This window comes from Myotis davidii, unplaced genomic scaffold, assembly GCF_000327345.1.
Source record: "Myotis davidii unplaced genomic scaffold, ASM32734v1 scaffold235, whole genome shotgun sequence".
Classification (NCBI taxonomy): domain Eukaryota; kingdom Metazoa; phylum Chordata; class Mammalia; order Chiroptera; family Vespertilionidae; genus Myotis; species Myotis davidii.
Genome location: NW_006287462.1, coordinates 3704425 through 3717184, shown reverse-complemented (window position 1 = coordinate 3717184; position 12760 = coordinate 3704425). Strand labels below are relative to the sequence as shown.

At 38.3% G+C, this 12760-nt stretch overlaps 1 protein-coding gene across 1 annotated transcript in view; it reads left to right on the top strand.

The window, feature by feature from the left end:
- Positions 1–8839, top strand: part of SMIM14 (small integral membrane protein 14) — a 29656-nt gene extending 20817 nt beyond the window's left edge. Inside the window, exons 3-4 of the mRNA XM_006759297.2 lie at positions 5283–5425; positions 7795–8839. Of these exons, the coding sequence (XP_006759360.1) occupies positions 5283–5425; positions 7795–7827 (176 nt within the window). The 3' untranslated portion in view covers positions 7828–8839. The remainder of the gene's footprint in view (positions 1–5282; positions 5426–7794) is intronic.
- The last annotated feature ends 3921 nt before the right edge of the window (positions 8840–12760 follow it).

The following is a 12760-nucleotide window of genomic DNA, read 5'->3' as shown; positions in this document are numbered from 1 at the left end:
TGATATTACTAAACATGTCAATGTAGTAAAGGTTTCCTTAAGTTTTTGAATATGTAACTTCATTTACTTGCGATTCATAATTTTTTTCCTAAACTGCTGTAAAATCAGCAAAAATGCGTTGGCAATTTTAGCATAGTTCCTAGGATATTGGTTGGCACTCAAAGGGTTAATAACCTTGCACGGTATGCCCATGTGAAAGTAAATTCTAGAGCAAATCTTAATTTTGTAGGACTGCTATAAATGAAAAACATTGACTATGATCAAGAGGTTTTACAGCTGGTTCATCTGTTATCCTTTATTCCTAGGAGGTCTTTCAGTTAGTGGAAAATACGAGAAATGATCTTATTAAACCTTGGAGGTTAGAAAAACTATATCCATTTAGCCTTTTAAATGGAGAAATTCGACTGCATACTACTATCCTTTAGAGCAAGGGTGGGGAATCTTTTTTTTCTGCCAAGGGCCATTTGTATATTTATAACATCATTCATGGGCCTTACAAAATTAACAGCTTAAAAATTAGACTGCTATATTTGGTCAGACATTTAATTAGCGCACCCCTAATGCCATGGCAGGGCCAGACCAAGTGATTTCATGAGCCTTATATGGTCTGAGGGCAGATTCTCCACCCCTTGTCTAGAGGCATCCTTCACTTCTTTTTCTTCCTCCTCCTACCACCATTCTAGTCAGTCATCAAGTGTACTTCTTCCATCCTAATACCATTTGTATTTGACTCTTTTCCATTCCCACTTCACCATCTTATCTAGGCTAATTATTCCCACTAGGATCCATCTGCACTCAGTCTTTTCTGTGCTGTAGTTGACCTTAGTACTGGTAATGGCTAATGTTTCTTGAATACCTACTGTGTACCAGGCATGGTGCTAACTGCTTTTCGTCTACTGATCATTTCAACCTTCACAACTCTCTGAGATGATGGTAGTATTTCCATTTCACAGCTAAAGAAACTGAGGCATGGATTACATAGCTAAGAGGTGGTCTCAATTCTTAAAAAGTTAATGACTTAATTAGGAGAAATAGGAAACCATTTCTTTAAATTAGAAATGCTATACTAGTCCAGAGCAGAAAGCATTTGGTCCACAGGTTGACTAAAGAGTGGTGAGAGAAAATGGAAATTTTTACAGAAGAGAGAGGGATGTAGGATATAAGAGAATAAATAGAGGTTGTATACTAGTATAAGAACATGTCAGATGGGAAAAATAATGAGTACCCCAAGGCTGAGTTTGCAAAATTGGCAAATGCTGTCAGCCAAACTAGTATTGAACTATTGCATCAGATTCATTTGGAAAGCTTTGAAAATATCGTTGGTTCCTTACCCCACCCCTGAGTTGCTTCTGAATTAGATGGTGTGAATTAGAATCTGTGGTGTTGATATTGTTGCAGACTAGGATCCACTGGCTAAAGAGAAGTATAGGGTTGACAAAGGATGCTTTTTCTGAGAAATGGTAAGAGTTTATATTGATGAATAGGTCAAATCTTAGGAAGGGCCGGGCTGAAAGAGTTCAGAGTGGAAGCAACAGAGTGAGTCACTGGGTTGGTCAGCAGAGATGTGTTAAGAGCAGACTGTTCTGGCAGCAAAATGCAGGAAGGAAAGGCTGTAATAGGAACCAAGCTATGAGACAGTTACAGGGAACCAAGTGTCATATTATCCCTATGAGAGTTTTAAAAAGGAGTGGGCCTTTTGTCAGGGCTGCTTGGTCCAGAAATATGAATTAGTAAATTTGTGGTCTGAGGTTCAACTCTGAAGCTTCAGAATCTTTTACTTACATATAATATAAAAAAGTAAAGGATTCATTTTTCAAATTGAATAAAATAAGAATTGGCATTGGAGTTACACTTCTGGTTTATACAATTAATATTTTATTTCTGAGAGGGACACTATAAGGTGATAATGTACAGCTATCTTTTTTTGGCTAACTTTAAATCTAGTTTTACTTAACAGGTAGTTATAAGCTTTCTTATAAAAAATTATTTTTAAATCTGTATTTTCCAGTTTTACTACCTACAGTTCTAATAATTTTCAGAGGTCTGCCTCACTATGTGATATTGTCAGAGATTATGACATAGCAAAAGAGGTAAAGAGCACAGGTTCTGGAATGAGAATACTTGTATTGAAGTCCCAGCTTTGCCACATACCACCTATATGACATTGGGATTTAATCCCTTTTCCCCCAGTGTCCTCATCTATAAAATGAGGATATGATAGTACCTACCACAAAATAAAATTGTTAAATGGATTAAGAGAGATAATACTTGGTTCAAAGTAACCACTGAAATTTTTGCTGTTTAGTAATGAAATAAATAGTATTTGCTTTTTAAAAATCACTGTTGGATCAGCATATAGCACAGAATTAGAGGAGGCAAGAGTAGGTATGGGGAGATCTGCTGAAAGGCCATTGCAGTAGACCAGACAAGAAGTGAAGGTAGCTAGAGCAAGTGTGGGAGTAGAGCTAGAATTGGACAGATTTGAGTGATATTAAGGTAGTAAAATTGACAGAAAACTCATGATGTGTTAAATAGAAGATCATTGAGAGAGAACAAAAGATATTCTCATAGGTTTCTGGCCAAGGCAGCTGAATGAATGGAGACCCAGTTTGGTGGGACATAGAAGGTGGGACAGGGGAAATGCTTGTTATTTTAGTTTAAGAAGCTGCTGAATGGTTCTGATGTATACCACAGTTTAAGAACATTGGATGGCGGTGTCCTAGGTGACCTTTTGAAAAGCTGTTCAAATGACAGTGGAGGTGGATACCAACCAGAGCCGTGATGGAGGTAGTGAATTGTAGACAGTTCTCAAGATATTAGCTCAGGGAAAGGGGTTAAGATAGGGGAAATGAGGATTTTTTTTTTAAGATGGGATAAACTTGCTCACATTTAAGTGATTCTGGGTTGGCTGCAATGGAGAAAGGGGTGTTGAATACACAAGAGAGAAGATAGTGGATCCTCTGTAAGAGCAATGGGATCCAAAGCTGAAGTGGAGAGAAATTGGTTTTAGTTATAAAAGAGGCACATTTAGTATAATAGGAGGGAACCAAGGAAAAGGTATGTATGTAGAGAAAAAAACCTGATTCATTGTGTGATAAGTAATGCAGCTTTGGTGACTGAATACTATGTTAGCTGTTACTGAGGAAGTGATTGGGGTTGGAACAGACCGAGGCTACATTCCTATCCGGCCTGCTGTTGGGCTAGCTCAGCCCTTTGCCTGACTTTGTCCCCTTTGGTCACTAATCTTGTGGCCTCAGCAATGCCACCCCTCATGGCCTTCACTTTCTTGGGAGTGAGTCCTGGGCCCACGGACCCCAATTGCAATGCATCTTGCATGGATTTCTTTTACTTTTTCCTGAGGCAAGGAGAACAAAACCAAACAGTTATAGTCTTTTTTAAAAATATATTTTATTGATTTTTTTACAGAGAAGAAGGGAGAGGGATAGAGAGTTAGAAACATCAATGAGAGAGAAACATCTATCAGCTGCCTCCTGCACACTCCCCACTGGGGATGTGCCCGCAACCAAGGTACATGCCCTTGCCTGGAATCGAACCTGTGACCCTTGAGTCCGCAGGCCGACGCTCTATCCACTGGTTAGAGCGTCAAACCAGTTAGGGCAACAGTTATAGTCTTGACAGCCTATTTTAATAACCAACTAGAGATACTGTGCTTAGAAATTCAATCTTCTGTAATTTTCATTTCTGATAATTGAATTTTCTAATATAGTACAGTAAAAATTTGTTTCATTTATTAGAAGTTTTTGAAGCTCATACCATGAGCCAGGCACTGTGGTAGGTACTTGTTATTTTGAATGAAATAAAATATGGCTGCCTCAAGGAGCAGAGAAAAATGATATATACATATGCACACCTGACATTTCTTTTTTTTTTTTAAGATATGGAATATTTTTGTTGTTGTTTTATTTTTTTATTGATTTCAGAGAGGAAGGGAGAGGGAGAGAGAGAGACAAACATCAATGATGAGAGGAATCATTGGTCAGCTGCCTCCTGCACGCCCCCTACTGGGGATCAAGCACACAATCTGGGCATGTGCCCTTGATCGAAATTGAAACTGGAACCTTTTAGTCCGCAGGCCGACTCTGTCCACTGAGCCAAACTGGCTAGGACTGACATTTCTTTTGATAAATGCATAGACTTTAAATTCATATATATATAAAATTGATTTTTTACAGAGAGAAAGGGAGAGGGATAGAGAGTTAGAAACATCGATGAGAGAGAAACATCGATCAGCCGCCTGTTGCACACCCCCTACTGGGGATGTGCCCGCAACCAAGGTACATGCTCTTGACCGAATCAAACCCGGGACCCCTGAGTCCGCAGGCCGACACTCTATCCACTGAGCCAAACCGGTTAGGGCTAAATGCATAGACTTTAAAATATCTAGATCTGAATCCAATTTATTTATGCAAAAAAGCCAAATTAATATCTCTTTGTTTGAGAATATCATTAAAGAGATCTTTAATCTATATATTATATAACTCAGATGTTCCTTTTTCCTTAAGCTTTGTTATTTTTTTCTTGCTGCTTCTGTAATTAAAATGCAGAATTCCTCCTTCCCCAAAAGTAAGTGTCTTTATTGTATATCAGATAATTTTAACCTGGGTTCCATAGATTTCAATATATCTGGATTAATGGCTTTGTGGGACCATGAACTTTCCACAATAATATGCAAAATTATTGAATTTTATACATAGATATTTACAGTGAAGAGGGTCCCCTTAATTTTTATCAAGTTCTCAAAGGATTCTATTATTCCAAGATATTAAGAACTACACTATTAAAATCTTCATTTAGCCCTACCTGGTTTGGCTCAGTGGATAGAGCGTCGGCCTGCGGACTCAAGGGTCCCAGGTTCGATTCCGGTCAAGGGCATGTACCTTAGTTGAGGGCACATCCCCAGTAGGGAGTGTGCAGGAGGCAGTTCATTGATGTTTCTCTCTCATTGATGTTTCTAACTCTCTATCCCTCTCCCTTCCTCTCTGTAAAAAATCAATAAAATATATTTAAAAAAATAAAATCTTCATTTAGTAGGTTTTGGCTTTTGACTATTTTATACAATTTACCATTTAGATTTTCTCACAGGAGGAAAGGGAAATTGAAAATGTAATACTTCATAATTCTACTTCTCTAAATTATGACTACAGTTTTTTATATGACTACAGTTTTTGAAGTTAACATTTAAACATAATTGTTTTTACATTTATCTAACAATATTATAATCATGCTCCAGTTTTTGTTGCAAATATTTTTTTTGTCTTTAGTACCAGGACCCTCTGGTGATAATGGCATCAGTATTACCATGATCTTAATGGCCTGGATGGTAATTGCATTGATCTTGTTTCTACTGAGACCTCCTAATCTTCGAGGATCCAATCTAACTGGGAAGCCCACCAGTCCTCATAATGTAAGTGCTGTTGATAAGAAACCCATTTGAAGAGGTGGGGTCGGGGGAGTAATGGCATGAAAGGGGGGGGGGGTTGTTTTGACCAAAAGATTTGAATTAGCAAAAGGAAGATTTAATTCATGGAGTAAGTTAAAGTTCTTCCTTTGTCATCCTAGTAAATCTTGCAACCTCAAATGGCTTAGTGTTCATAGCGTTTACATACAGAGATAAGCATAGTAACCCAAAAATAATTTAAAATAAATTCCAATTTTCACTCACATGAGAAACATTAAAAATGATTCAGCTTATGATAATCTACAGCAATATTTCTCAGATCTCAGTCCTCTTCCCCAGTTCTATCCACCTCTCACTTGATTCTTTGCCTGTCATGTTTCCAGCTCCCTGAATTCTCTTACTAGCTGCAATTGAAATGGTTTTACCCACACTCCATTTTCTCCCCTCTGTTCTAGCTATTAAATACGGTAAAGACACTGAGTCTACCTGGTTAAATCCTGTTTTCCCATCCTATTTCTCTCAAACTCATTTTTCTGATTCTGCATCACAATAATCAACTGAGCTGGCAAAAGCAGAGGTAGGAATCACTCATGTTGATAAATTTTGATAGTCATGATTACAACCATTTTTAGAATTTTCTATATGAAAGACATCACTTCATCATGTTTTCTCACGGGAGGAAAGAGAAATTGAAAATGTAATACTTCATAATCCTACTTCTACTAGAATTCTACCCAGTACAGAGTTCTCAGTACTGTCTTTACTAGAACCTCCATTAAAGGATCCCTTTTCATCATTTTTAGAATCAGCATTTATTTATTTTTTTTTTCATTCGATTTGGATATCTCTTTTAAAATATTTCTGTGATGGATTCATTTGTCGAACATCAAATTATCCCACACATTCCTTCAACCTTCACCATGTGGAATTCCTAAAATAATTGCTTCTTTTCCTTAATCCTGTGTTGTTAATATAAAAAAATTTAGTTGACCTAGTTTCTTATGTAAGAGAAAGCAAATGTGCAATGTTAATTGGTCAGTGCTTTAGTTTTTTTAGGATTAGAACATTTAGATATATAACATGCTGACTTCAGTTAAGAAAGAAGACCTCATTAGCACTATCTAAAAAAGCCTTAAATTTATTTTTGTTTTTGTCTTGGAGAGGAGATTAGCCATTAAACAGCTATCTTGATAAATTGCTTTCTCCTTAGCCCTTTTTCTTACTTTCTATATACATTTTTATTTTATATCAAAGATCTACCTCCTCATCGCTTGGAGCTAAAGAAATCCAATTTCAGCCGAAACCGGTTTGGCTCGGTGGATAGAGCGTCGGCCTGCGGACTGAGGGGTCCCGGGTTCGATTCCGGTCAGGAGCATGTGCCTGGGTTGCGGGCGCATCCCCGGTGGGGGATGTGCAGGAGGCAGCTGATCGATGTTTCTCTCTCATCGATGTTTCTGACTCTCTGTCTCTCTCCCTTCCTCTCTGTGGGAAGGATCAATAAAATATATTTTTAAAAAAAAAAAAAAGAAAAGAAATCCAATTTCATAAACTAATTTAGAAGCCATTAAAAATGACAAGATTACAGTCCTCTGAGCCTTAGGTCATTGTTAGTAGTAGTAGTCCCACTGCTCTAAGAAAAAAGAAAACATATCGAATAATTCCAAGTAGAAAAATTGACCACCCTCTCCTCGGGCCTCATAGCATGTCAGAGTAAATAAATAGAATCTTCCTGAAGATTCCTGAAGTGCTGATATTCCCTTTACAGTTCAGGTGCTTTCTATTGCAAGTTACAAAAATCAGCTCAACCTGGTTTAAATAAGTGCTTTATTGGTTTACACATCAGAAAATCCAGAGGTAGAGTCAGTGTTTAGATTTAGAAAGTTTAACAGTGCCATCAAAGACAATTCTTTCATCATACCATCAGCTTCATTTCAAGATGGGCTCCCTCTGTACTCATTAGATAGCTGCCAATAGCATCTGGAGCCATGTGCATCCTCATTGACATTCTGTAGTGAGAAACAAGTCTCGAGTTCATTTTGTACTGTACTCAATCCATCACCTTAGCAAGAGAGAAGAGACTACCTTTATTAGTTTGAATATCACCTCTGGAGCTGTTAAGGAGAGAAGTTTCATCCAAAACATACCACTGTTAAACACTTTTCCTTTCTTCCTCTCACAGGGAAGAATGAGACAAACATTGGTGAAACACTAGTTATCTAGTGTTCCCTTGTGCAAAACCGTATGAAAAACATCCTAGTAAGGATATGATTTGAGATGGGAAGGTGGGGGACACTGCTGCTCATTTCTTACTAAATGTGTTAGATTGGTTGCACTGGGATTTAAGAAGTCAGTTCTATAATTTTTCTCCAATACAGGGACAAGATCCACCAGCCCCTCCTGTGGACTAACTTTGCGACATGGGAAGTGAAAATAGTTAACACCTTGCACGACCAAATGAACGAAGATGACCAGAGTACTCTAACCCCATTAGAACTGTTCTTCCTTTTGCACCTGCAATATGGGATGGTATTGTTTTCATGAGCTTCTAGACATTTCATTTGCAAGCTTATTTTTGCCTCCTGTGTTATCACCATTCCTATTCACGGTGTATTTGAGTAAATAATTATATTTTTAAAAATTACATGGGCTTTTTGGTTACCCTAAACTCAGACATTCCATTCATTCTATTTGTAACTGTGATCACAATTTTGGTGATGACTTCTGGCCTGATTGAAGGAAATTTAAGATCTCTGCATTTAAATATTTTAAATAGTTTTGATAGATTTGAAGGTTGCTTTTTTCATGGGCTATTTATAACGTTATTTGGGGTTGTCTGAGGTTTTATGAAAGAAAATTAAAACCACACTATATTTCTACTTACCTTGGTAGTTTATTTGTGTGTGGGTAGCAGTTCTTGGGACTGTGGCAGCCTTTAGAATATTTTACAAGTTACAGCTGAAATCTGCATCATTCATTACAACTGGCTTATGTGACTAGAAAAGGAGGAGAGAATAAATTATATAACTGTTTACTAAGGTTTTCATTCCCATAAAAATGTCTAATATTAAGAAAACTTTAAATAAACATGATTTAAATATGGTGGATGATTTTCAGTCCATTATATGACATATGAAGCCACTGTATATTAACTAGCCTTACAAGGTTCATGAAAGGAGGAAAATAGTTAATTCTTTTTGCCTTTGCCAGGTATAATCTATTCAGTAATAATTTAATCTGTAATTTATTTCTTAAATGAGTGCCTCTCAGAAAGCTTCCTTTTTGTTCAGACACTTCCCTGTTAAATGAAACTCTTAAAGCTAACTGTATGGGGAGCCTGTTTGCTTACTGACATTTGAATGCTATTTGTTTATTTACTCTCTTTTCCTTTGAAGAAAAATAAATTTTGAGTATTTTGTGGTCCCTTCTGACTTTTAAAAATATTTAATAAATTCTTGGTTTACTCCAAGGGAAAAGGAGAAAAATGAGGAACAATCAAGGATTTTTTTTCTTACCCTGTATCTCATTCTTATTTTGGTAATGGAATGGATTGGGGTGGGGAAATATAGGCAAAATTTTGAACTGTATGAAAAGTAAAAGGTTGCATTGTTTTGGTTAGTTTGAAAGAAAATGAATACAAATGGCATTTTAAGAAGGCATCACCTATGTGGTTATGGAATTTTTTTCTAGCAAGTGATTACAGAGGATTTATGGGGCTAGAAGAAATTTTGCTATCAATGTAAGGAGTTCCCCCCCTAGACTTGTCTAGCTTTTCACTGTATTGATCTGATAAATTGTATGAATTGAATAAACTTCTCAAAATCGTTGTACTGTTTAAGAGTCTCTCATATAGTTGTGTGACACTCCTAGGGTATTTCCCCCCCCTTCATTACGATTATATGCTGGGCCATAAACATTGTAAGGGCTTCATTTCATTATATAATCCAATATTGACTGCTTGCATTCCTCCTGTGCATCTTGGCTTTGTGCTCAACTTCTTGAAGTAGTATAACCTATTCTTAATTACTTGTCTAATCAAGGGTATTGTAACACAGGTAAGTCAAATCCTGGATAAATAAATACCACAGACTTACGGTTTTTCCTCTTGCTGTGGCGTACTGGAAGCCTTCCCAGCTCTATAGCTACTATCGTATTTAAAGCAGAAGAGGCAGGAATGGCGTCAGATGGAGCTAAATGCATACAAGCATTCCTATTTCTGCCCTTGCCCCCCTGAACTTTGAAGGCTTACACATACAGCCTTAGTCTGTTCTCTAAACTGCTAGAAATCCTGGCAGGGATCCTGATGTATTCGCTGAATCAACGGCTCACAAATAGTTGAGGATTGGCTTTGGTAGAAGATGTGGCTGTGACATGGAAACAATGTCTAGTGTTAGAGACCTGGAAATCTGGATTCTTATTCCTAGTTCTTCATTTCTGTCACATCCACTTAATTGACAGAACATCTAGAATATTAACCTTTCCCTGTATGGATCATCTAATTAGTAACAAAAGTTTTTAGTGGAGTATTTAGTCTTGGGTTTTTTGCTTGTAAAATATCTGCAGTTCTAAAAAAAACATAGTGTGCTACTACATATAACGTAATCCTATTAACCTAAGTAGTAATTTATATTCTTTTTAATTCTTAAAGCTTCCACATGTGGCCTTTTTATTAAGCACACTCTTATTCATTACTTGGCATGTAAACATTCACCTGAATTATGGCTACAAGCATTTTTAAATAATCTGGAAAAAAGAAAAATAAATCTTCACATTTTAATCACTGTAGGCTCTTAAAACACTCCACAAATGCCATTCAGAATTTATTTTTAGAGCCATTTAATGTCCCTTTATGCAAAATAATGTTTTGTTTGTTTTTTGCTTTCCATTTGGAAAAAAAGTTAACATTGGAACTATGTTTAGTAAAAGATTTTATCATGTAGATATCCAAGCACTGTTCCTTTGGTCAGCAAGTCATATTTTAAACAACTTGTAGAGATTTTCCAAAGTAACTATGAAGTTCAGCTATTCCATAGTTACCTTTAGTGTCTTTGTGTGGTATGTAATATGATAGTGTTCATGGGATAACCAAATTCGTACATTTTCAAAGGAACATTGGGAATTTTTCACTCGGAATGAAAGTCGTCACTCTAAATGAATATGTGCTAAACTTCGACCAGCTCAGCTTAAGACATAAAATAGCAACTTGAAGGAGAAATGGGAGTTTACAGTTAATGAGTTAAATTTTTGTTGTTGAATTAGTAGGTTTAGTTTTAACATTATAATATTTCTAAATGAAAAATCATGTATTTGTTACCATGTCTGATGATTACTTTGTTAAAAGGAAAGTGGCCATATGCTATGCTAAATGTTAATTGCTGTTTTTAAATGTTTAATCATGCCAAACAAATCATGTCTGTGCCATCCAGAGTTTATTGTAATCTCTTACTGAGTACTTGGATTGGGATAAAGGGCTTGTACTATGCACTTTTTATTAATGAATAAATAGAAAATGTTAGTAACACTCGTTTTCTGTTTGGCTTTTGTTGGAAGAGAACCAAGTATCTTCTGCTTAGTTAAATGTTAACCTCCTTTATTAAACAGTTTCTTTGTAAGCCTTTTTACCCCTAACTAAAGACTTTCCTGCCTTAGCCAGTTTGGTTCAGTGGATAGAGCGTTGGCCTGAGGACTAAAGGGTCTTGGACTCGATTCCCATGAAGGGCACCTGCCTGGTTGCGGGCTCGATCCCCAGTACAGGGGCATTCAGGAGGCAGCCAATCAATGATTCTCTCTCATCATTGATGTTTCTATTTCTCCCTCTCTGAAGTCAATAAAAATATATTTAAAAAAGACTTTCCTAAAAGAGAACTTTAGGTTATATGAAATACATTAACATTATAATAGCAGTATGGGGCCTTACAATTAATCCAGCAAGTATAATTTTTGTGTTTACAACATACAGAACAGAGGTAAATCTAACACCAGGGCATACACCCCCAATAAAAGGGTTAAGATTTATCCTTGCAAAGGTTCTCAGTCTTCATTTTTATCTAACAATCTTAACGACTACACTTTATTTTGTCTCCCATTGCACCTTTGTCAATGTTCTCTTACTTTACCATTTTTACTAGCAACAGCCTATTGAAAGCTGGCAGTCTCAAGCTTCAGTCAAGCATGATTCTGTTAGCCAAAGCCAAATCAGGAAATACAAGTCTTAACAAAATCTTGGGCAGCTAAGTAGCATTGAAAATTATGGAATTGGGGTGGCGAACACACAATCTATAATAAAAGGGTAACATGCTAATTAGACTGAACATCATTCCAGATGTCCTTCCTGACGAAGACGGGTTTGAAGGGAAGCCAGCCCGGGGCCCCTGATATAGTTGTGTGACACTTCTAGGGTATCCCCCCCCCCGCCCCTTTATTATGAGGGCAGCAGGAGGAGGGAAGCAGCCTGGGTCCCAGGTGCTGGAGGGAAGCCGATGCCAGCAGCCAGGGGAAGGAAGGCCTACTCTTGCACAAATTTTCATGCATCAGGTGTCTAGCCTATAGATATATAAGCTTAAGCAACCAAACGACCAGTCGACCGGTCGCTATGATGCGCACTGACCACCAGGGGCAGACATTCAATGCAGGAGCTGCCCCCTGGTGGTCAGTACACTCCCACAGCAGGAGTGCCGCTCAGCTGATTGACCCATCCTGGTGGCCCACCAGCCCGGTGGCAGCCACTCACCCCATCAGTAGTTCTGCAGGTCCAATCTGCGGAGAATGGGCCAGGCACCAACGACCAGCACTATTGGCACAATCCCAACAGCACCACCGGCCTCCTGGAAGTCAGCCTTGGGCATCGCGACCACTTCCCCTCCCTAAATGCTCTGCAAGGAAGACGCAATATAAAAGCAGCTGCCAGGTGGTTCCTGACAACAGGCATGAATGTCAGCAGGACAGATCCGGATCCCGGGATGGCAAGGGCATCCCACCGCCCACCTGGAGGGCTGATCGCATCCCACCCCCACTCCACTCCCCTCAGGATGGGCACCAGATACAGGGCTCATGGCTGGTGAGCCTACTATCCCAATCAGGACTGACTGGGCGCAGTGGGGCCGGGATGAGCAGGAGTGGCAGGCAGGAGTGGCAGGTGGTGTTGGACTTCCAGTTTTGGCACAATCCCTGTAGGCTACACTGAGGGACCCCACCCATGCACAAATTCGTGCACTGGGCCTCTAGTATAATATGCAGATGATGCATTATAGAATTGTACCCCTAAAACCCATATAATTTTATTAACCAACTAGAGGCCCGGTGCACAAAAATCATGCCCTCAGGGAGGAGTCCCTCAGCCTGGCT